At 40.3% G+C, this 26,138-nt stretch overlaps 1 protein-coding gene across 3 annotated transcripts in view; it reads right to left on the bottom strand.

Moving 5' to 3' along the window:
* The window catches only part of vrk1 (VRK serine/threonine kinase 1), a 59,297-nt gene extending 35,158 nt beyond the window's left edge, over positions 1-24,139 (bottom strand). Inside the window, exons 1-7 of one of the 3 annotated variants that reach the window (XM_052017919.1) lie at positions 24,043-24,139; positions 19,523-19,550; positions 19,047-19,206; positions 14,684-14,739; positions 9,405-9,474; positions 5,203-5,290; positions 1,217-1,325 (exon numbers count right to left, since the gene is read on the bottom strand). In XM_052017919.1, the coding sequence (XP_051873879.1) occupies positions 1,217-1,325; positions 5,203-5,290; positions 9,405-9,474; positions 14,684-14,739; positions 19,047-19,206; positions 19,523-19,550; positions 24,043-24,098 (567 nt within the window). In that variant the 5' untranslated portion in view covers positions 24,099-24,139. Of the gene's footprint in view, positions 1-1,216; positions 1,326-5,202; positions 5,291-9,404; positions 9,475-14,683; positions 14,740-19,046; positions 19,207-19,522; positions 19,551-23,948 lie in introns of all 3 variants that reach the window. The other 2 variants (XM_052017928.1, XM_052017931.1) reach the window with 2 other exon arrangements.
* Positions 24,140-26,138: the final 1,999 nt, after the last annotated feature.

The following is a 26,138-nucleotide window of genomic DNA, read 5'->3' as shown; positions in this document are numbered from 1 at the left end:
TAAAAGACTTGAAAGCAATTTCAGCACCCATCATTGTCTTCATCCACATTCAATCTGGTAAACCCCAGGGGGTTAGTTAAAGAAAATCAGAAACAATCCCAGATTGAACAGACAATGATATGAATGGCTAATTATGCTATTCAAGTTTATAATAATTTAGATTGTTACAAATCCATTAATAACCCAAATAACAATTCATCCAAATCAATTCACCAAGCCTGGGGTATCCAAGCTAAAGCCCAAGAGCCACAGGTGGTGCTTGAACTCTGGCCACCCAGCCCATGAAGCTCCAGTGAAAGTTTATTTTTGCCATTGCACATATTAATGTACAAGATGTCTTTAATTAGGCAAAATTAATTTTAAACTATAGTCTGCAACTTAGCTTGCAGGGAATGCTTTTATGCAAATTTAATTACAGCAAATTAGATTTTAATTTAGAATGTTGTTTGATGTTCTGTATTGCAATGATTCATATGTGGCCAAGAGGCTCCATAGCATGCAACTAAGTGTTTCATGGAGACAGAATGATTTGAATACTCAGTATTCAATGCAAGATATCTCCAGTCCAAAGAAACAGTTTAAAATGATCCAAATTCCAAACTGCATCAAGTTACTCTTCGAAAAATATTTGTTAAGAAGGCCAACAGATAAATTCAAATATTTTTTAAAACGTTTTGTTTGATATTTAATCAAAAAACATACAAATAACATGTAAAAAATGACAATGTATGCATAAAACACCAATGAACCATAATCAAAATTTATCCATAATCTATGTGTTGCAGAGACGCATTTCTGAAAATAATGTATGGTATTCAAGATTGAAATGGTCAGTATAATAGCCCACTGCAGAGATTTAGATCAGCAGAGTTAAAGCATGAAACAGTACTAAACTGCAAGGGCAAGACTGAGCTTCTACGGTTAAATGAGCCACAGAAACAAAATCAGATTCCAAATTCAAGGTTTTGACCTCACCTAAACAGAGGTTCCAAGAAAGATCACAACTTCCAAAGACAGTTTTCTTTCCCCCTCTCCAGATCAGTTGTGCAATTCTGAGGAACACTGGGAGAGATCTGGAGTAGGCTGGAGAAATTCCATACTCTCCTCCAGCAACCACAGGGCAACTTTAATATTTGCCACAAAAATATCAAGACGCTGTGTAAAAATTTTTAAAATTACCAAAATGTTACCTCCCAGATAAGGAAAATAAACTTACCAATCGTAGACCTAACTGGAACACAAATTTCTGAGGGAAAATCTTATGATTTTGTTCAAATATTTTCTGAAGGTCAGATCCAAATCGATCCATAACCATAAATCTATAACTGAAGAATACAGAAAAAACAAGTCAATGTTTCGTGCTTCAACATTCTTTTGTGATTGTTATTCCATGAAAGCAATTTGGAAGGATGGGGAGAGGGTGTGGTGGCATTTCATCTAATCAAGTAATTTCTTTGTTAGATAACAAATTTTTACTGTCAAACTATCTGCTACATAATTTATCACACATGTAACATTTGCCTGAAGGGCAATACACACAATAGAATGAACTTTGGGTTTTCCACACTAGGATATAGAATTTGGTGGTGTAATGCCAAGTTACCAATTGCAAAAATAGAAAGCAATACAGTGAGTACACTTATTTCACACTGCAAGTATGCTATAGCTAAATCTGATAGAGTAGAGAAAGGTATCCAGGAAGTGCACCTAAGCCAGCATTAGGCCACAGCCGATAGATCGGTTTGCTGCCAAATTTGAAAAACAGATATACCCCAAAAGCATTCAGTACCAGGCTGACTGCATTTAGCAAAATTTGGTCAATGAAGATTCACAAAATTACATGCATCACAAACAGCCATTTGAATGGCAATGCCTCTGTTGGATGCAGCCTAGCCAATGGTTAAAAGAACAATTGAAAAAAAATCGATGCTGACAAAGAACTCCACCCACCCCGATACCCCCAGCCACCTTTCCTTTGCTGAGCTGAAAGCTGTTGGTTACCTCCCAAACCCAATTCCTTCCCCCACCTTCTCCTGAGATCTCCACCAGGGTTGCTGCTGCCAAAAGTAAGGTAGCCCAAAATGGAAATCCTCTGTGACCAAGCTGCCAGGGGATCTCCAGCAGGTTTCTGTGGCTCATAGCAACTGTAAGCAACCTGCACTCTCAATGACTTTCAGTGGCTTGGTGTCACAGAAAGGTTACAGCTCGGGTTGAGGCTATTTGGCACATCTAGCATGTGCCTTGCTCTGTCTAGTTAGCCCCATTTCCCTACCCTCAGCAAAGCCCTGCAAATCCTTTTAAGTTCTTATCTAGTTCCCTTCCAAACACCATGATTGAATCTGTCTCCATTGCTCCCCAAGTATATATTCTAAACCTTAACCACTTGCAGCATAAAAAAGTTATTCTTTCCATCACAGAACATAGAAAACCTACAGCGCAATACAGGCCCTTCGGCTCACAAAGTTATGCCGAACATGTCCCGACCTTAGAAATTACTAGGCTTACCCATAGCCCTCTATTTTTCTAAGCTCCATGCACCTATCCAAAAGTCTCTTAAACGACCCTATCGTATCCACCACCACCACCGTTGCTGGCAGCCCATTCCATGCACTCACCATTCTGAGTAAAAAACTTACCCGACATCTTCTCTGTAACTACTCCCCAGCATCTTAAACCTGTGGCAACCATTTCAGCCCTGGGAAAAAGCCTCTGACTATCCACACAATCAATGCCTCTTATCATCTTATACACCTCTATCAGGTCACCTCTCGTCCTCAGTCACTCCAAGGAAAAAAGGCTGAGTTCACTCAACCTGTTTTCATAAGGCATGCTCCCCAATCCAGGGAACGTCCTTGCAAATCTCTTCTGTACCCTTTCTATGGCTTCCACATCCTTCCTGTAGTGAGGTGACCAGAACTGAGCACAATACTCCAAATGGGGTCAGACCAGGGTCTTATATAGCTGCAACATTACCTCTCAGCTCCTAAATTCAATTCCATGATTGATGAAGGACAATACACTGTATGCCTTCTTAACCACAGAGTCAAGCTGTGCAGCTGCTTTTGAGCGTACTATGGACTCGGACCCCAAGATCCCTCTGATCCTCCACACTGCCAAGAGTCTTACCATTAATACTATCACTTATGGTTCTTCTGGCAATTGCTTAGGTCCTTGATCCATCTGTCAATGGAAACAGTTTCTCGTCTAGAACCTCTGCAATTTCAAATGCCTCCATCAGATCCCATCTCAATTTCCAAGAATAACTCCAGCTTTTCCAGACTACTCTCATCCCAAGAATCATTGCAGGAAACCTCTTCTATGCTTAGACTTCAATATTTTTCCTGAAGTGCAGTGCCCTGTGTGGTCAATTTAATATCTTACAAAAGGTTCATGATGACTTAACTTTATTTTCTGCATGCTACTACTGTTGTCTCTTTGGATGACTCAAAGTTTAAGGCAATATACAAATACAGAAATTATTGCATGCATGTCAGATTTACATAATACTTGAACAGAAAACTTATTTTTTTGCAAAATAATATCACTTAAAGGCAGCAAGAAAATTTAGAGAGAATATGCAACAAAGCATCAGAAGATAGAGTAACTTTTCCAGCATTAATACTCAATACAAAACAGATCCTTGCCAGCTAACAACAGGAGGGGCTTTTCAACCAATCTAAAGTTATAGCTTGCACCAATTTCCAATTCAGAATGACAGCCAACTTATATTGAAGATAGCGTAAAACAATGGGAAACAAATGTTTTAATGAACTCCAATTCAATTAAGGCTTTCAAGAATGTACAATATCCCAAGGATATTTTGTTTTAAATCTTAGTTCAAAGACACATAATCCAATACTTTAAAATAGAACTTTGATTCATCAAAACTACTCTGCAAATAAATTGATTGTTTTGATCTTTTCTGGAGAAAGGTTGTAAAAGGATCCACAATTTAAAAACAATAGCAGCACTAAATATTTACATTCCTATATTGAGAAGGAAGAATAATAAAACCAGCAGAAACAAAAACATAAAATGTTGTAAATACTCAGCAAGTCAGGGCACATGTGCAGGAAAAGAACCAGAGTCAAAATTTCAGGTCTGAGACCCTTCAAAACTGAAAAAGAGACACAAGAAGCGTGTTAAACTGCAGGGAGGGTAGGGCAGGGGAACATCTCTGATGGGGCAGAACCAGGGTGACGACGTATTGCACTGGGCTAACCGCTTTGCAGAACACCTGCATTCAGTCCACAGGAGCAACCCGTTGCCGGCCACTTTAATTCCCCATCCCACTTTGACCTATTGGTCTGTGACCTTAATGTCACAGTGAGACCTAACACAAGTTTGAGGAACAGCACCTCCTTTTCCATCTGGACACATTGTGACCTTTTGGATTCTACAATTTCAGGCAACTCGATTTCATGATCTGTATGTGTCACCCATCTACAATATTAGCTCAGCTTGTATTTTCTCTTCCCCCCCCCCCCCCCCCAACCCCTCCTTGTTTTCTCTCTGAAAGTGGAGGATATGCCCAGCCTAACCTGCTGGACATGTTCTCCTGCTCTGCAGTTCAAAACTCCCACATTCTTTTGTCTAGGTTCCTTAAACTATGTTCTCATTCTCTAACCACTCCCCTTCACTCGTTGGCCAGATAACTTCGTTTGCAACCTATCACCATGGTCACACCAGTTTTACCCCATCAGAGACATCCCCCTCCCCCACCATCCCTGCAGCTCCGCTATCTCCTTTTCAGTTCTGATGAAGGGTCGCCGACTTGAAACATCAATTTGGCTTCTCCTTCCACAGATGCAGCCTGACCTGCTGAGTATTTCCAGCATTTTCTATTTTTGTTTTACATTTCCAGCATCTGCAAGATGATATTTTGATTTTCAAAAGAAAATGGCTAGATTCGGGAAAAAAAATCAGATATTCCAGTTGTAACCCTCTCGCCCATATATCCAGCTAGGAGTCATTAATAATGCATCAAACTCAATTTTTTTTTAAAAAACTTTACTTGTAGCTAAATATCTATTTCTACCTCTGGCCTAAAATCTAGAATTATTACTTCAGAAATATCACCTTACTGTATAACTAGTCCTCCTCCTTGGGGTCAAATACTGCTCCTTCACCTTTCAATAATCTTGGACAGTTAAATAATCTTTGACAGTTAAATAATCTTTTGAAAAGAATGAACAGATATACCTTTTGCCATTTTTATCATAGAGTCCTGACCCCCAATACTTGGGTACACCAAGGTAATTCAACTTTCGTGACGACACCCAGCTTTGAACTGTAGGAAATAAGAAAAAAAACATAATAATTTAGATATCATAAGCAAAAGATGCCCAGCAAGTCAAGCAATACCTGTGGACAGAGAAAATTAAAATTTCAAGTTGATGACCTTTCCTCAGAACTAGTTAGACATGAAACAAGTTTAAAGTCACATAGAAGGAAAACGGATAGAGAGAATAAGTCGGTGATCAGAGTGGACCATGAGAGGTTAAATGACACACAAGATTGTGTTGCTGGCTTAGAGAGAGTAGGGAAGACTTGCTAACTGCAGCTGATCTGTCTGGCAGAGATGTAAATAGAACAATTTGAATGAGACTAAAGGAGACAAGAATAAACAATGCTGGAACTATGAGATCTGAAACACTGAAACAATAATGCTGGAGAGATTCAGCAAATCGGGCAGCAGCAGCAATCTGAAATTGCTGTATCCTGAAGGCTGTAATATACCTCGATGAAGGATGAGATGCCCTTACTCATGCATCTGTTGCTACAGTGTCAAAGGCCTAAAGCTGATGTTTGTGTGAGAGTGGCATGTGGAATTTAATGCAACTGGAAGCAGGGAGTGGGGGCTGGGGTAGGGAAATTGGTGCTGGTAAAGATGAAAGCAAGGAGTCACAAAGGCAGTGGTCCTCGAGAACACTGAAACAGATGGGAAAATGTGTCTGGTGCTGGCATGGAAGATAGAGAAAGCTGTGCATTATTCATTGAATGTGGAGGATGGTGAAGTGGAAGACGACAAAGGGAACCATACCTTTGCTCTTGGTGGTATGACGGGGGTAAAAGCAGGAGCTGGGAAATGACATCACTGACATTCACCCTATCCCTCCCTCTTTTCTGCAATTTTGACTTCAAACTTCTCCTGGTTCAATTGAAAGAACATCAACGAAAACCATTAACTCTGTTCTCACAGGTGCTAACTGACCTGCTATTCCAAGTGTTGTTTTTATTTACATCATTTCATTGATTAAAAGTCCACCTTTCATGAGAAATAATCATATCTTGCACACCTTTGAGCATTAAGAACACTCGTTTAGATAAAAACAAAAGCTTGGTGCCATCTCTTTGCAAGTTCAAATATTTTTGATGTGACAAGTGCTGAAGTGCCTATCTGTTACCCAGTTTTGAGTTCATAAACATAACAGTACAATGATAATTTAATTTTTCCCTCAAGGATTTGAAGCATTTCATGTTTATTATTTGCTATTTCTGCCCAAGATAGACAAAATCCTATTTCATCAATGACAGTCAAAGCTTCAACTACCCTTTAAAAATGCCATATTTTGAGAACACATTTTTCCCTATTGGTTACTTAATCTGATACACATTAATTTAATTACTTGACACTCAATTTTGCTAGGTAGGTTCACAAGTTAAGCAATGCTAGACATCTAAAAACATCTGCATGAAAACTACAGTGAAAAGCAAGTTCTCTGTTTCCTTCTCAGTCTAAAGATGTACTTTGGTTTCTCTTACCTTTGATGCCCACCACTTTCATGTTTGTAATTGCCTTTTACTATCAATTTCAGACAGATTTGCATGATAATACATACAAATGGGATGAATGAGGGCAAAAGTAGGATTTCACTTTAAATCCCTCTCTTGCCCTGGTAATCAGGAAATAAAAATTAACAGTCAAGCACGAAGTATCCAGAGACTACGAAATGATCACTTTAGGGCAATGATAAAACCTCGGAACTTGCATACATGTCAAAAAATCTTAGCTACTGCAGAATTAACTATCTAACCACAAGAAATTGTTGCATATTCTATGCTGCCTCCTAAAGGATTAATACTGCAAGTTTCAAATAATTATTTTTGGGAATTAAGCAGTTATACAAGCTGAACTTCCAGAATCACATAAATGATACCATCACCAAACATAATGACTATCATTAGGTTCTCAGACTTTACTGTTGAGTATTAAACTGTGAGAGATCATGGTATCTGGGTTTACCAGATAAAGTAAAAAGTGGGTGACTTTACTAACAAATACCATCTTATCAATGTCTTTAAATCAATCAGTTGACTCTAATCAGTCAGATTTGTTCACATTTTGGATTATGACTGAGGCATCGGAACTTTGGTTGAGCACAAGTTTAAGGATTGAGTTTGGGAGCATGTCCATAAGAGTACTAGAAAGCTCTAGCTGTGAATAAGGTTTTCAGCAGCATTTGAGCCCTGACAGAGAAAGGGGTTGAGCAATAATATGGAAGTGGAAATAAGTATTGTTAGTGATGGCTCAGAGAGGTGGCCCAAACTCATCCTGGGGTCAAACATCTGGTTCAGCCTCCTACAGCTGCCAAAGACAAGAATAGTGCCCATGGTAATGAAATGACATTTGTGGGAGGAATCAAAGTTGATGCCTTCTGTCTTCTCAAAATTTACTTGGAGGAGATGTTAGCTCGTCCAGTACTAAATGAAAGGCAAGCAATCTGACTTAATTGATGAGGGCAGGACAGTAGACATAGTCTAAATGGACTTTAGCGAGGCCTTTTGACAAGGTCCCACATAGTAGGCTGGTCTGGAAGGTTGGAACAGATGGTATCCAGAGGGGAGACAGTTAATTGGATACAAAATTGGCTTTGTGGTAGGAGGCAGAGGGTGGTTTTGCAGATTGAAGGCCAGTGACCAGTGGTGTGTCGCAGAGATCGGTGCTGGGTCCCTTGTTATTTCTCACATACGTTAATGAGGATATTGTTGGCATGATTAGCAAGTTTGCAGACATCTCCAAAACTGGTGCTATAGTGGACAGTGAAGTAAGTTGTCTTAGATTACAACAGGATTGAGAACAACTGGCAGAGTGGGCAACAGAATGCCAGATGGAATTTAACTCTTACACATCTGAAGTGATGCATTTTAGGAAGTTAAACCAGGTCAGGACATAAAGAATGAATAGCAGGACCTTGAGGTGTATTGTTGAACAGAGATACTTGGCGTACAAGCACATAGTTCCCTGAAAGTGGCAACACAGATAGGGTGGTGAAGAAGTTGAATGATATGCTTGCCATCATTGGCAGAGGCACTGACAACAAATTGGGAAGTCATATTACAGTTGGACATAATGTTGGTTAGGCTGCACTTGGAGTATTGTATGCTGTTCTGTTCACCACACTATAGGAAAGATGCGATTAAGCGAGAGAGGGTGCAGAAAAGATTCACTAGGATGTTGCCTGGATTGGGGGGCTTGAGTTATTGAAGAGATTGGATTGGCTGGGTCTGTTTTCTCTGGAGTGAAGGAGGCTGAGGGGTGACATGATAGAGGTTTATAAAATAATGAGAGACAAAGATAGGGTAGATAGCCAGAGTCTCTTTCCTTTGGTAGGAGTGTCTAAAGCTAGAGGGCATAGGTTTAAATGAGAGGGAGAGAGTTTAAAGGAGATCTAATGAGTAAATTTTTCCCACACAGAATAGTTGGTATTGGAATTGCGCTGCCAGAGGTGGTGGTGGAAGCAGCAATAGTAAACAACATTTAAGAGGCATCTGGGCAAGTACTTGAATGAGGAAGGCATAGAAGGACATGGAATTAATGCAGGCAAGTAGGATTAGTATAGATAGGCATGATAGTCAACATAGATGTGTTAGTTTGAAGGGCCAGTTTCTATGCTACACAACTATGACAGCATTATCATGGGCATAACATAGAGAAGAAAAAGGAGAGGGCTATGGATGGATCCTTGGGGAATTCCAGAGGCAATAGTGTCAAAGCAGGGAGAAATGCCACTGCAGTTAGCTTTGACTGTTTCCATTTTTTTTCAATCAAATTTATCTACAGTTGCTCCTGATAAAGAATATCACAACTTTAAAATTCTCATCCTTCTTTCCATATCATTCCTTGCCCTTCCCCATCACCACCTCTGTGACGCTCAAATTCCAGCTTCAAGCACCGTAATCACTCCAAAAAACATGGCTGTGCTTTCAGTTACCATGGGGCTAGGCTCTGGAATTCCCTCTAAAACTGCTTCTCTACCTCTTTCATCATTTAGGACAATCCTTAAGATCCCCCTCACTGATCAACCATTCCTTATGTGCTTTGGTCTCAAATTTTGCTTAAAAATACTCCAGTAATGCACCATGTTCCATCTTTAATTTTTCACATAACATAATTAACTCACTTAGCTCTGGTTTTGCTGCTCTCATATAGAACTTGAGCTCTGAAAACAATGGTCCATTGTCACTGGGTTCCTAGGGAAAGAAAAGAAAAAAGCAGATGGCTTCTTTAATTGAGACACCAAGTTTTTTTTTCTGCAAGGAAAAAAATCCACTCAGCAATTTGCTTAGACCGTAATACAATATTATGAGTATGCAAGTAGCACTGGTTCATGGAGGTGACATATTTCAAGGTATTAATTACAGCTTGATACTCAACAAGAAATTCTAGGGAACTGGTGAGCCATGCGCAACTCCTTTTCAAACGGCACTGATGGCATTCCAGTAGAATACAACCAAAATTCATAAAGACTAAATGCATTTTGTCTTACATCAGAACTTAATGAAAGATGCAATCTACAAAATAAACTAATTGCAACTCCAACATACTTTTGAAGGCAGATTAAAAGTACCGCTTTGGGCAGCAAGTAAGACAAAACATCAAAAACAGTAACAATCTCTACTCTGCTACAACTAAAATAACATCAACTACGATTACTATTTCCATCTGCCAGCCAATCTAATTAACGTTTTACTTTAGGTATACTTTGTGGACCCAAAACCACCAAAAACCAGAATCTGACTGGCCAAGCTCACTTCACTGTGTCAGAAATTACCTTCTCCTCCTATCAGGATGAACCTTATCTTAGGATCCAAAGGTGAAAGGACAGTGTACTAACTCAGTATTGGCGATTAAATGCCTTTCTATATCCAAGCTTGTTCAATGATGATGTATGTGGGAAGAAGGGGAATCCCAAGCCTATTATACAGCAAGAACTATACAGCACAGAATTCCAGTAAGAAATTCACTCAAAATAAAAGAAAAAGCAGACTCTATGCTGATAGTTAATGCATCAGTTAAATTTCACAAAGCTTTGCAAATAGATCTTCATTTAAGGTGTTATTTTAGCCATTACCCTTGCTTGACCACCTTTCTAATCCATAAAATTTCATGTTTAATTAGACAAGCAAATTTTACAAAATAGTTTGCATACAATTTGGCACATCAGCTGTTTGATGCTGTATTATAACTTTTTCCAGACACTACTAATCAAACAGACCAAAGCTATGGAGTAGCACTGTTAATCAAAATTATTGTCTAAATGCTATTTCAACACGTTAGAAATCAATCCAGATGTTATCAGTGATGCCCAAGAGAAGCTTAATTAAATCAAATTAGCAACTGTCTTTTTCTCCCCCAATGAAAAATAGTTACAGCATATGAAGTGTCAAAGGTAATATTAACATGCAGGAGAACACTCAACTATAATTGTTAAGATAACCACTTCAGTTCTCCTACCCACTATTAAATCTATTAATAATCCTAATCAGATTCTTAAAGGCATAACTAATTCCTATAAACCACTGAAGCTGAGTAAGTGAGATACCAGCAGTGCCAATGATTGCCTTCAGAGATCAAATGCACATTTAAATGAACAGACACTGACTTGAAAATCTGCATTCCTCACGGAGGACAGGATCATGGAGGCTGCTGCTGAGATTGAGAAGTAAACACACCGTTCTTGATGCTCACTTATGAGTGAAGAGCCAATGGCAAACTATTCAATCTGCAGTAAAATCTGTACAAGCAGACAACCTGCCCATACTTCCCTTGCCGAATGATCAACATTAATACACTGTTATAGGTATAAATTTCAACTTAAAATGTAATACCAATGACTGAGACTTCAATGAATCAAGTACATTTACAACCTTATGCAATGGAGAACTCTTTACATTGCATGCACAACAGAGAAATTGTTCCTGAAGACTAAACAAAATTGAAAAAGCACTTATGTGGCATTATCAATGTCATGTAACAGCCCAAGGCAGTTAACAACTAGTATCAAAGTTCAGGAGTACTGGACCATCTAGTGAAATTAGAAACAGATTAACATTTCACATCAATGAAATAAAATCATAAGGAAAGAGGATTTTTAAGTGAAGTGAATGACTAGGGTCTGGAATGCACTGCCAGGTTTTAGTAGTGGAGGCAGATTTAATTTTAGCATTTGAGAGCAAGGTGAACATCTGAAAGGAAAAAATTTAGAGCCTTAGGGAAAGAGCAAGGGAGTGAGACGCGCCGGATTACTCTTATACAAAATGAGTATGCATTTGCCAAATTGATTGGCTTCCATACATGCATTCCGCGATTCTCTGAATAAGACTTGAAGCAAGGTAAGAATTTTTGCTGAGAATTTACATAGAATACAGAATGGGTGGTCAGCCAAGAGAACAAGGAAATAGTCAACACAAGAGGCATGGGTCAGAAGTTCAGCAAGGAATAGGATGAGGCAGTGCAAGGGCCTTACAAAGATCTCAATGGGCTTCAGTAACAGAACTGCTATGTGGAAAAACACTCAGCTACCATACCAAGATTGCAAATGACTCTGTTTCATACAATTTCCTGGGGTGGAAATATCAGTGAGTAAGCAGAATTTTCAGTCAGGGACCGATATCTGGTCGTGGAAACTTCTCCTCATTCAAAGGTTTGAGATCGACCTTGCAAGGGAGAACAAGCATGAAGAAGCACAAGTGGGAGCAAGAGCGAGCGCGAGAGACAGACAAGTGTTATTGGGGTATACGAGGAGCATGATGTGTCTTTGAACAACATGGCCAAAGGGTTACATATATAGGAGAAATGCAAGGGAACCAAAAATTATTAGAGAACTCCCAAATGCCTGGGAAGAAAAAACAATGCAGATGTTTCATCAGCCACTAAGCAAGGATGGACACATCCAAGAACATGATACCCAGCAGGACAAGAGAGAGGTGCTGGCCATGTGCTGCTCAGTCATCCATGTTAAAAGCTACAGAGAGATCAAAAAGGGGGGGGGGGATAGCTTACCATTGCCAAGATCACAAAGAATTTAATTTGTGACTCCGATAAGACTATTTCATCATACTTGCATGCCCTGTTCCAAGAATAAAAGGACACCTATGCTATTGTGAGTGCTGAGCTTCCATCATATTAAAGCCAGGGATTTAGGGGCCCCGGAATCATGGGGGGTTGGGGGAAAAGGGAAAAGAATTCAGAGGCAAAGGAATTAAGGCTGGCAGAAGATGGAATATAATATGAATTTCATGCTAAGCCAAAAAACAAGCTGCTGGAGGAATTCAGTGGGGCAAGCAGCATCTGTGAAGGCAAAGAGATGGTCAACATTTCGGGTCGGGACCCTACATCATCAAGGTCCCAACCTGAAACATTAAATGTCCCATTGCCTCTACCAATGCTGCTTAACTCTAGCATCTGTAGTCTCGAGTCTCCATGGATTTCATACTCTTTCCTTTTTTGCTGGGGCAAAAATCATGAATGAAAATTCTCAATTACAGGGGACACAAGGTCCAAGCTGAAAACTTATATTTGTGCAAGTTGCGTGATTGGATATCATACAATTGAGCCTATGATCAGCTACCACATGGCTAGGACTCGATCAAATCTCTGCACAGGCCCTGGCCAGAAATGGCAGTGCTTCAGGACTTAATGAGCTACTCGTAATCCCCACCCATTACCTAGCAATTTAAATCTGCGACGTGGAGCATTCAGGAGAAAAGGGCTAAGACAAAGACCTGCAAGACATTAATACCCTCCCAGTTTTGACTCGATATCTCAGGAACTACATGTAAACACTTCACCTTCCTCAAGCTGCAAACACAGATCACAGGTGCAGTATCATCGAGGGATGAGGTTGGATAAAGGGCACTTGGATCTCAGTGAACTAGAAACCCAATAAGGAAAAAAAAATGGAAACCTCACCCGACAACATGACTTCAGGTTGGTATGCTGGCTCCCTGGTGCTAGGGTTAAGGATGTTTTGGAGCAGCTGCAGAACATTCTCTGAAGGGGGAGGGTGAACAACCAGCACTCACGGTGCTTGCTGTTTGTACCAATATAGGTATGAGGTCCTGCAACAAGAGCTTAGGGAGCGAGGTAGCCATTTAAAGAAAGAGACCTAATAAGGTCGTAATCCCTGGATTGCTTCCAATGCCATGAGCTAGTGAGAAGAGGAAAAGGAGGATAGATCTGATAAATGCATGGCTGAACGGAAGGTGCGGGGGATGGGTTTTAGGTCCTGGATCATTGAGGCAGTTTCTAAGGAAGGTCACATCTGTACAAATGGGACTGGCTACAGCTTAACCAGAAAAGGACCAACATCCTTGCGGGAGGGGTTTGCTGGTCTATTGGGTTAGGTTTGGCAGGAGTTGGCGGGGAATGGGTCGGCGTGGATGTGGTGGGCTGATCACTTGTTTCCATGCACTGTGTCTCTGTGACTCTATAGTTCTGAAGTCATAAGATCTAGTTGAAGACAATAAGAATATTACAGGAAATGGAATCAATTCTAGAATGTTCGGGTGAGCCAGTTTATTAGACAGAAGTGATTGTTTAAAAACTAATGCACATAAAGGAGTCTGATGCAAATTGCTGTGTTCTTCCACTACAGGTTTCAAAATTAAAAAACTAATCTTCCTGAAACATTAGTTGGTGGTAGCCAAGTCACTGGTGTAATGTGATGCAAATACTGACAACAAATCCTGTACAAATAGGTGGAAAGTGACAACATAACAAAAGTTTAGTTTTGTGATCATCCACAGGTGAATGTTCAAAAATGTAGTGAGACATCTATTGTCCATCACCTTTCTTCATCCATGTAGTTACTCTTTTTACTGCCCATTTATTGCACTGTGTCCCAAATTATATGTTTTATCCTGTACAACATAAATATGAATAGATACAGATAAACATGCCCAAAAAAACCCATAAACAAGCTTTGGTCACAAGAAATTCTGCAGATGCTGGAATCTGGAGTAACACACAGTAAGTGCTGGAGGAACTCAGCAGGTCAGGCAGCATCCATGGAGGGAAATAAACAGTCGACGCTTCAGGCTGAGACCCTTTATCAGGACTCGTGTAAATTATTAGAATTATCAGAAGGGTTCATCAGAAACAAGCTTATAGCCTTCAAAACCAGGGAACATAAAAGCATTCAAAATTGAGCAACTACATTCAATTTATAAACAAAATTAGTCAACTTCAAACTAACAAGGTATTAAAGTAATAGGCTAAAAGGACATTTTCAGTGTGATTATGCAGTCCAGATCACTCAAAACAGTTTGGATTGTAATGGTTAATTGGCCAGCAACTGTTGCTCAAGGAAAATGCCAGAAATTAGTGTCATCAGTGCATTTCAACTCAATTCATATAACACAATTCAACATTAAAAAATTTAAATTTACTTGTACATACCACTTTAATGACATAAGCAGCACTATTCCCAACTGATTTGGCTGAATTTTCATCAGCTGAAAGACAAAATTGAAATATAAATCTAATTTCAGTCAATTCAAGTATCAGCTCTATACATTTGTCAACACCCATTAAAAAAGTTCACATATTGTGAAAAAATAAATTCATCTTTTTTAGAGAAATAAAACAGGATTAGGATAGAGCTGGCTTAAGGTCACATGACGAGCGATGGAACTGGCATTGTTAACCCTCTGTGGTAGACTCAGTATTAACATTTGAGCCAAAATCCAAGAAGTTGGAAGCTCCAAACTTAGGAAACTATAGGAAACCAAAAAAATTGACTCTTTAGTTGCACAAAGTTCACCAGTAACCTGCTGGGACAGAGTGCACAAAATGGTGTCTTTTGCTCCTTAATTGAGATTAGATCATTGGGATGTATCCCCCAGGAGTGTGCCACACAAACTAATTCTATACATAGTGATTTTCTGTTAATAAGACATATGCCTGACCAGAATAATTAGAGATGCACAGGACTTCACAAATCCACGTCTACTGTACCACATTTCTCCATAGTAGCTGCAAAACAATTTTTAAAAAGGATCCTCTTTATGATATAAAATAATGATTATTAATTACACACATAGGAAAGCAAGTGGATTTCATTAGAACAATAAGCCATGATTTTGCTGATTAGATGAACAGGCCTTTGTGGCCTATACATCAAATTCTCTAATTTACATTTGACCATATACCGTATATGACTACATGCTGATGCTTCAACACGAATGCTTCTAAAGAGACTCTCTATAACACTGATTCTCCCACTATTAATGTGAACTCGCAGTGAACTAATACAGGCAATATATATGCAAGTTGCAGCAAAGTGCACATCCTGCAAAATAAGAAGTGCAAATTGAAGGCATAAACCATTACTGAATTAATTCATAGTTCAATTCCAATGTAAAACACTGATAGCAAACTGAATATCCAATGGATGTTGAAGATTGCATGGAACCAGTACACAAACAATACAAACAGATGCAGCAAAGATAAAAATGCTACATCGTGGTAAATCTTTGCTTTACAGCACAGTGGTGAAGAGGTGTTGTTAGATGGTTGTGCGTTGAAATTTGTGCTGCACATCTGAGTCAATAACGTAAAATTTTTTTATCTAATATTACACACAGTGAACAGAACTTGATCGAAAATAAGTTAAACGCATTTACGAGCAGCTGCACCTCCCACTTAAAATATGCTTTAATAATACCTTGATTTTGTGCATATATTCACAAACACCAGATTTATTAACTGATACCTGGTTACCATCCCCACTCCCCAAACGTGGTTAAGTAATTAGGCTCAAGAAAGTTTCACAAGGATGTTGCCGGGACTGGGGGGCTTGAGTTACAAGGAGAGACTGGATCGGCTGGGACTGTTTTCCCAGAAGCAAAGGAGGTTGAGGGTTGGCCTTATAGAGGGCCTTATAGAGGAGCACAGATACGGAGGATGGTCAGTTTTTTACCGAGGGAGTCTAAAACTAGAGGGGTTAGGTTTAAAGCACGAGAGAAAAGATTTAAAGGGGACGGGAAGTGGGAGTGCATGTTTTTCCACACAGAATGGTGGATATATGGAATGAGCTGCCTGAGAAAGTGGTAGAGGTAGGTGCAACTACATTGTTTAAATGTCAATTGGACAGGTTCATGGATAGAAAAGATTTAGGGGGATAAGGGCCAAATGCAGACAAATGGGAGTAGCTCAGGAGGGCACCTTGGTTGTCATGGATGAGCTGGACCTAAGGGCCTGTTTCTGTGCTGTATCACTCTATAGTTCATCCACTTGTTTAATAGTTAAACCAATCTAACGATACATCAAATTCAATTCATAAAGATGACAATTGAGTTAGTTCTTCCATAGGTTAAAAATACAACTAATTTGTTATATCTGATTTTACGTGACTAATTATTTTACATTAGAAAGAACACAAACATACAAATTAAACTGACCCTTGTTTAATTTTCATCAGATTGAATAACCGTACAAGTTAATTAACTGTGTGATACATTTCAGGTTATAGGATGTATAATTAATCTGTTTTAAAAGCACACAACCAGTTAGTAAAATTACAAGTTTGTGCTTTAAGAACTTCAAAATGTTGGTCGATGCCCAATATGTACTTAGAGTTCTCCATGTCTGCAAATTCAAAAGAATCTCAAAGTGACACTACAACCTTCCAAGGTTTGGAGATTTGCACCAAATAAAGGACCTTTGTTACAAAATTTTTAAATGTTGAATTCAACTTAAACATGTGTCATATTTTCCCCAAAGCATCTCACAGGAACATTACCAAATAAAGAAAGACATTATGATGCAAATGCAGATGACCAAAGGACCAGAGATAACATTTTTTTGGACCATCTTAAAATTTAAAAAAAAGTGGAGGGAATTCCAGAGCTCGAGATCTTAGCAGCTGAAATCATGGCTGTCAGTCTAATAGAATTGGCAAGAAGAGGCCAGAAATGGAGTACACGTATCTCCTAGGTTGGATGGTTAGAGGAAATTATAGGGAATCAGAGGTGCAGAATCATGGAGAGCCTTGAAAGAAAATTTATTTTATCAAAGCTCAATTTGGAGCTAATGTAGGTCAGCAAGCACAAGGAGTTATGAATAGAACTTGATCCAAATTTAAATTAAACTCATTTTATTTAAGTGTATTTCCAGCAAACAGAGGTCAGTGTAACTGATCAGACATTTATTAGCACTCAATCCTCTAATTACAATAGTGACTACACTTAAACATTTTATAACTAATATGAAGCAGTTTGAAGACATTCTGAAAAGGATGTGTAATACACAATATAGATAAACGTCTTTCTTTCACTTAAAATTAAATTTCACCCATTTTCACCTTCCTCTGGCAATTTGGAAGGTAGCAGAAAACTGTGTTAAGTTCCACATACAGTTTTGACTTGCATTACACAATGACCATGATTTTGGACTACAAATGTTGGCAGAATGTTAATCAATTCAACCATAACATTTCAGCCAAGCCCAAACCAATGACAGATTAGAACATATATTTCTTATAAGTCTTCACATACCAATGAAAACCTAATTTTGTTTTCTCTAATTGAATGCAAGAACAGACCTGAACTACTAAACTGGTTGCACCCCCAATATTTGGTCAATTTTACATTTCTCAGACCACCTACATTCTTCCAAGCAAATCCCTTCCCAGCTCTTTCTCTTCCATTTCAATTTCTCCAAATTCAATTCTCTTTCCCCCTTAAATTTTCAAGTACATTTCTCATATTTTAACTCTTTGTTTATCATTGCTATTAATACCTATAAAAGTGTAGGGAAAGGCAACTACTGATGGGCAATCAGAGGCAGCACTGGTGGTCACTGCAATTGAAAAGGATCCCAAAATGTTTGGGGAGTGGGGATGGTAACCAAGTATCAGTTAATAAATCTGGTAGTTTGTGAATATATGTACAAAATTGAAAAGGATCTCAAATGCTGCAATTTAGGATATAGTGGATAAAGTATTTCTAATTTGGTCGTTTATGGGGTGGAGATACTTCAGAATAACCATTGAGAGTCTGAGTCTGCCAATGGTCACAAGACAGATTGTTCACCTGCCTGCTTCCTTTTTCTGCTAGAAATCAAACAAGTTAACAAAAACTCAGATACTTCAGTTAAGGAAGAAAAAGAAAAGGTAGAATAAAAACACTGCTAACTGCAAGCTCGTTCAACAGGAATACCATGCATTCAGATACAATTTCAGCTTCCAGAACAACAGATCACCTTTACTTGGAAACATCTGTATGTGAATTCATAAAACAAATCCCAAATGAAGGAATAGAACACCATTGCTAAGAGCTGAAACCATATGCTCACATCACCACAAACTTAATAAATGACTATAATACAATGAGGATAAAAAGCTATAATTTCCAGGAAAATAAATATCAGAAATAGGCTAGTTAATATGCATACTGGATACAAAAGAGATGCAGATGCTGGAATGTGGAGCAAAAAGCAAGGTGCTGCAGAAACTTAGTAGGTTAGGCAGCATCTGTGGAGGGAAATGGACAGACAACGTTTCGGGTCGAGAACACTCCCTTGGTCAGGAATACAAAGTGAAATGTAATATATCAACCACCATGCTGCATTTGTGTAACCAACATGATAAATAAAGTACTGACAGAATCGAGGACTTGCCTTGCTTGCGTCTACTACATAACCAACTGCAGGATAAATATGACTTTTATATTAAGAAAATGTATTACTTCATCCCATTCATCCCAACAGTAATTTTCTGGTTTTTGGATCATTACATACGGACCATGGTCCATGCACTTACCCAGGTACAAGAGGCCAAATCCACCTTTCCCAATCGGCTTCCCAATCTTCCATTGCTTTTTTCCAGTGTCAGTCATCACTTCTCCTGGTTTGAGTTCCTCTGCCATCTTTCGCTTGGGTGGAGCCCTTGCCCGCACATTTACAACACGTTTGGGAGGCATCTGAAAGTTTAGAAATACACTACCTGAAATGGGCATGTGTTCTCCCAGCAATTTTAATGCAGAAAAATAATCAATATATTATTCACAGAATAGTTGGAGATGCTGAGAAATACCACTGAAAAATCCTCAAAAGTAAGCCTTTTAGTGATACCTTTAAGGAATGGCAAAACTGAGTTTTCTGCTTATTATTACAAATTATTTCTGGGCCAAGATGCAATTTACTCCAGAGCACCTCTTTAACCGAGTCAAGTTGATTGTTAACAGGAGAGGGTACCACATTAGCATCTCAGATCGATTTCTGGCCAATTTTCCCTACCTTAAGAGATGTCGGTCTCCACTTCTTCCTAAAGCAGGAATCAAAGAAAAACAAATACATTTTAAAGCAATGTAATAGGGAATCTATCCTCAATGAAACACAAAGGAAAATACTTGCATTTATATAGCACCTTCAACAGCATTTGATCATACCATAAGGTTTTGCAACCAAAATTCATCTTTGAGGTACATTCCCTGCTAAAAGGTTAACCAATTAGCGCATACTAAGATCTCAAAAATACTAAAAACAGCAAGATGAGAATTGACCAGGCAACCAGTTGTGGTAGAAATTCAAAACAACTGCAGATGCTGGAAATCTGAAATAAAAAAGAATTTCAGAAAATGCTGGAAACACTTAGTAGATGAGGCAGCATCTGTGGAAAGCGATACAAAGTTGATATTTCCATCAAAAACCTGAAACATTAATGCAGTGTCTCCTTCCATAAATGTTGACAAATGCTTTGTGGCATATTCATTGTGGGATAACCTTGTCCACTGTACCAATAAAACCCTCCTGCTTTTTTCTAAATGGCACTGCACTGGAGTGATAGCCTAGACTATATGTTTAAATCATTAAGTCAACTCAGAATTAGAATTATTACTGACATATGATGCAAAATTTGTTGTTTTGCAGCAGCAGTACTGTGCAAAGACATAAAAATCTATAAATTACAAAATAAATACAGTGTGAAGAAAAGGAATAATGAGGTAGCGTTCATGGATCGTTCAGGCAATCACAACAGTTAGTGTGAGCTTTAGCAATCTCCCTTTTGTTACTTTAACACATTTCAGTCTACATTTATCTTAAAAATGCACCCTATATCCTGGCATTTGTTTCGACCTCACAAATACCACCATTCCCCGCTTGAAAGTCACTGAAAATAAGATTTAATTTTTAGCACCATCTTCAGACATTAATTTATTTAAACTTGGCCAACACCTCTGCACTGTTTACTCCTGTCTTATTGAAAGCACCCACATTTAGCCCCAATTCCTCAATGACACAAATCTCCCCATGCTACTCTTTTCCTGAGCATATTAAACATATTGTATGCTTTTTCAAATTCTGTACCCGATCTATTTCAAGATGTAATTCCTTTAGAATTTTATAAACTATCCAAATGAATTCATTCATTTTTCTTGCAAATCTCATCCTTCCAGTAGCTCAAGTTTTATCTGTGCAATCTTTCAAACCTTTTAACATCAGCTTGTTTAAAATATAACACTATAATAGACTGTCTTACCCTTTCTTTCCTCCAAGAATTCTTGCTTCCAAATCAGAAGCTTCAACCCAACTCCAGAAACTTAAATAATCCAGGATGCCTAGGGAGTTGAAGGGGCCTCCTTTAACATAAGGCCTTAAAATGAGGCTATGCCCCGTCCTTGCATGGATGTAAAGGAACAGGGGGAGCTACTTCGGTATCCTGGCCAAGCTTTAATCACTCCATTAATTCAGATAGCTGGACACTTACTTCACTGATGTTTGTGAAACCTTCTCATATTTCTGACATCGTCATAATGCCTGCATATTGAAGTATTTAGTTCAGGACACTGAGGTCATGAAAAACAACGTAAATTCAAGTTTGTTCTATCTTTTGTCTATCCTGAATGTCATTACATGATATTCGCTTGATACTAAACATACTCTTACATCCATCTTCCTATTTATACCTCAGGTGAATGCCAAGGCTCAGTGGCAGCATTTTTCATCTCAGTGTTGGAGGTTGTGAGTTCAAGTCTCACTCCAGAGACTTCAACACAAAATCCAGGGTGACACACATCAGTCGGAAGTACCACCTTTCCAATGAGATGTCAAACTGAGGTTCCATCTGCTCACTCCGGAGGACGTAAAATATCCCGTGGCACTATTTTGAAGAAAACCAGGGGGATTTATTGGTCTTTGGGACTATTTATCCCTCACTCAACATTATTAAAAGAGATGACCTGAACACAAATACGACGTCGTGTGTGGGAGCTTGTTCACAAATTGTTTGTTTCATATTGCAATAGTGACTATACTTGAAAGTATAGTATTAGTTGATGGCAATTTAGGGTATCCTAAAAAGGACACAAGTGGCACCGCACAAAATGCAAGTCCTTTTTAATTTGAACCTTATCTAAAGCAACCTTTTTTCTTGTTAATAACAGCAGGTGCATTTGAGCAACAGTTCTTAGTATTGTATAAAAAGTCAACGGTATCAGAAGAATATCAGCCAAATGATATGAACATATGAATTAGGAGCAGCAGTAGGCCACTCAGCCCCTCAAACCTGCTCTGCTACTTAATAAGAACCTAGCCAATCTTATTTCTCTCTAAATTCTTACTTCCTGTAAGCTCACCTCCTAACAATGGCAGTCAACAACACCTGTCTTTTAGTAGCTTGGGACATTGTCTGAAAACTTTAACAATGGCATTTACAGAAGGTACAAGGTATAACACAAAAGTTCCAAAAGTGTAAAACCAAAATATGAGTAACTAGATCACAACTTCACTCTCATAGTTCATGAAGTTACACAAATACAATCACTTTGCCAGCCTTGTAATATTTCATGTAATCCAAGCTGGGAAGACACATCATTAACCAAAATTGTCCAGTTACATTGGTTCTTCACGTCATCACAAGTCCAAAAATTGCAGTAGAGCTTTGTTACAGTTTAACATATTTGGCCCAAATTTCACACGACATACTCACTGTACCTAAAATGACATCACAACAGTGATGACATGGGAGTCTTTATGATGTGATGCACTTTTGTCTTCAAATCAAATTTCTCACCAAATTTGGATGCAAAAAGTTATAATAGTATTTTTAACAGAATTTGCTATTGACAATCATCCAGGAAAGTAAATGAACTGGGAGAGACTGTACACTACTTCAAGGTGGATTTTTTAAATGAAACAACAATTAAGAGAAACCAAATCAACTGGTATTTTAGCAGTACCTCAGCTCTCCTCATCCACTCTGACCACGATACCCATCTACACCAATCCCATTTACCTGAATTAAGCCTATATCCCTCTACTCTTTCCCTATCCAAGTAAGATGTTAAGATGTCTTTATTAGTCACATGTACATCGAAACACACAGTGAAATGCATCTTTTGCATAGTGGTCTGGGGCAGCCCGCAAGTGTCACCACGCTTCTGGCGCCAACATAGCACTTCCACAACTTCCTAACCCATACGTCTTTGGACACCCATGCAGACACAGGGAGAACGTACAAACTCCTTACAGGCAGCGGCCGGAATTGAACCCAGGTCACTGGCGTTGGAATAGCGTTATGCTAACCGCTACACTACTGTGCTTGTACCTGTCCAAATGCTGATCATCTTTCCACAGATGCTACCTAAGAGCATCCACCAACTTCTGTTTTTATTTCAGATCTCCAGCACCTGTAATATCTTGCTTTTTTTTTTGCCAGTTTGCCCAACTGACCTACTACTTTTCAGTTTCAGCTGGTTCCTGGCTTGTTGTGTCAACTTTTAGGTCTTATAGTGACTTCATCACCACCCTGAATGGATCCCCTTTATCATATAAGATACCATGGGTCATGTTCAGTTTTTTTCACCCATTACTATCATTGTCATAGCAACTTCCATTTGTTTTCCATTTTTGATCCTTCTCCTGGCTTTCTGCAGCATACTCTGATTATCTATTTATTGTGACTTCAAACTATAATTATCCAGAACGAAAATTTGACTGAAGAAGCAAGTTAAGCGCAAACAGAGAGACCTTAACAGGTGTTTCTGAAGAGAAAACAGTGTGATTCAAACCACACTGGGCATTGCACCTGTTACTGTTGGGGGGTGGGGGTGTTAACAGATTATATTTAACCCCCCCACCCCCTCTTCACCCCCCTCCTCCACCCCTCCCTCACCCCCCACCGCCCCATCCTCCACCCCTCCCTCACTCCCACCGCCCCCTCCTCCACCCCTCCCTCACTCCCACCGCCCCCTCCACCCCTCCCTCACTCCACCGCCCCCCCTCCACCCCTCCCTCACTCCCACCGCCCCCTCTCCTCACCCCCTCCCCACCACCCCCTCCTCACCCCCACCAGCCCCCTCTCCTCACTCCCACCGCCCCCTCTCCTCACCCCCTCCCTCACTCCCACCACCCCCTCTCCTCACCCCCACCACCCCCTCTCCTCACTCCCACCACCCCTTCTCCTCACTCCCACCACCCCCTCCACCCCTCCCTCACTCCCACCACCCCCTCCACCCCTCCCTCACTCCCACCACCCCCTCCTCACCCTCTCCTCACTCCCACCACCCCTTCCTCACCCCAGCACCCACCCCCTCTTCACCCTCACCACCCCTCGTCACCCCCACCACCCACTCCTACATCCCTCCACACCCAGCCCACTCCATCCCGGCTTCTCCATCTCCCAGTGTCGGGGGAGGCCGCCTGATGATCGCGGCCCGCTCACCGAGCACACACGGTGGCGGCGGTAGACTGACCCGTGCGTTAGCGGACACACCGCGGCCCGTCCGCCCAACAGCCGCCACTCGCTCGGCACCCACCTTCCTTCCCTCCGTCCAAACTTGGCGCACAAACTCTGACCCGCACCCGGCACCATCCGCACTCCTCATTGGCCAGCTCCGCTTGTGTTTTCCATTGGTCTGATGCAACTCCGCCCATGGCCGCTCGGAGGAGAGGGGCGCTGTCTGCCGCAGCTGTCAATCAATTGCTACAACAACAACTTGCACTGCAGAACAGCAGATAAGATCAAAGAATATCAGTGCAGAAAAAAGAGCGAGTCAATGTCTAAGGTTTATGATTTTCATTGGAAGAGCATTTGTATGGTTCTTTCAGCACAGATTTAAAAAGTCTCACGATATCATTATAGAGTCATAGAGCAATACAGCACAGATACAGGCCCTTTGGCCCAACCAGTCCATGCCAACTATGGTGCCCATCCAGCTCATCCCAATATCCTACATTTGGCCCCTCTAAGCCATACCCCTCCATGTACCTATCCAAGTGTTTCTTAAATGCCTGCCTCAACCATTTCCTCTGGCAGCTCGTTCCATACCCTCACCTCCCTCTGCGTGAAAAAATTGCCACTCAGGTCCCTTTTAAATCCCCTCTCACCCTAAATCTACGTCCCCTACTTTTGGACTCCCCTGCCCTGAGGAAAATTGTTACCATCCACCTCATCTAAGCTTCTCATAATTTTAAACATTTCTACAAGTTTGCTCCTACATTCTAAGGAATAAAGACCTAGCCAGGCCAACCTCAACCTATAACTCATGCCCTGTAATCCTGGAAACATCCTTGTAAATCTTTACACTCGTTCCAGTTTAGCCACGTCTTTCCTATAACAGGGTGACAAAAACCGTGCACAGTAGTCCAAGTGCGGGTTACCAACGACTTATACAACTGCAATATGATGTCCCAACTCCTATACCCAATGCCCTGACTGATGGCCAACGTGCTAAACGCCCCTTTCACCAACCTGTCTACCTGTGGCGCCGCTTTCAAAGAAACAATTATACCAAGTCACTTAAGGAGATAGTGGAAGCTCAATCAAAGAGGGAGGTTTTAAAAACCATTTCAGTTAAGAGTGTGAAGTAGAGAGGAGGAGAGGTTTGAGGATGAAATTCTGGAAGGGCCAATGATAGATAGATAAAAACAGAAATGCTCAGCAACAACCAATAAAAAAAAGGTAGGGTCAAGCAGAGTGACCATTGTTGGAGTGGGACCATTGTTGGACCAGTGTTGGAGTGGGGAGCCGAAGCTTTGGCTCAAGAGGCTTCGGCAAGTAGAGGCTAAGGTAAGTTTCTGGTAACTTTCTTTCTTTCTTTCTTTCTTTCTTTCTTTCTTTCTTTCTTTCTTTCTTTGACTATTAGTGCCTAGCTAAAGTAGTGACAATGGATCCAGAGTCAGTGGTATGTTCTTCCTGCCAGATGTGGGAGATCTGGGAGATCTGAAGTCTCCCTGATAGCTACATCTGTGGGAGATGCATCCAGCTGCAGCTCCTTACAGACCGTGTTAGGGAAATGGAGCTGCAGCTGGATGACCTTCGGCTCATATGGGAGAATGAGGAGGTGATAGATAAAAGCTACAGGGAGATAGCCACACCTAAGTTGCAGGAGGCAGGTAGCTGGGTGACTGTCAGGAGAGGGGAAGGGAATAGGCAGAGAGTGCAGAGTACCCCTGTGGCCATTCCCCTCAATAACAGGTATACCGCTTTGGATACTGTTGGGGGAGACGACCTACCAGGGGAAAGCCATAGCGGTCAGGTCACTGGCACCGAGTCAAGTTCTGTGGCTCAGAAGGGAAGTGGGGAGAAGAGGAGAGCAATAGTGACAGCGGACTATATAGTTAAGGGAGATTCAGTGGACATGAAAGAGACTCCAGGATGGTATGTTGCTTCCCAGGTACCAAGGTCAGGGATGTCTCAGATCGGGTCCACAGCATTCTAAGGGGGGAGGGTGAGCAGCCAGAAGTCATGATACACATTGGTACCAATGACATAGGTAGGAAAAAGGATGACGTCCTGAAAAGTGAATATGGGTAACTAGGTAGGAAGCTGAAAAGCAGAACCTCAAGGGTAGTAATCTCTGGATTGCTGCCTGTGTCCATGCGCCAGTAAGGGTAAGAATAGGTTGATTTG

Source organism: Pristis pectinata, chromosome 1, assembly GCF_009764475.1.
Source record: "Pristis pectinata isolate sPriPec2 chromosome 1, sPriPec2.1.pri, whole genome shotgun sequence".
Taxonomy (NCBI): Eukaryota; Metazoa; Chordata; class Chondrichthyes; order Rhinopristiformes; family Pristidae; genus Pristis; species Pristis pectinata.
This window is presented reverse-complemented; position numbering and strand designations above follow the sequence as displayed.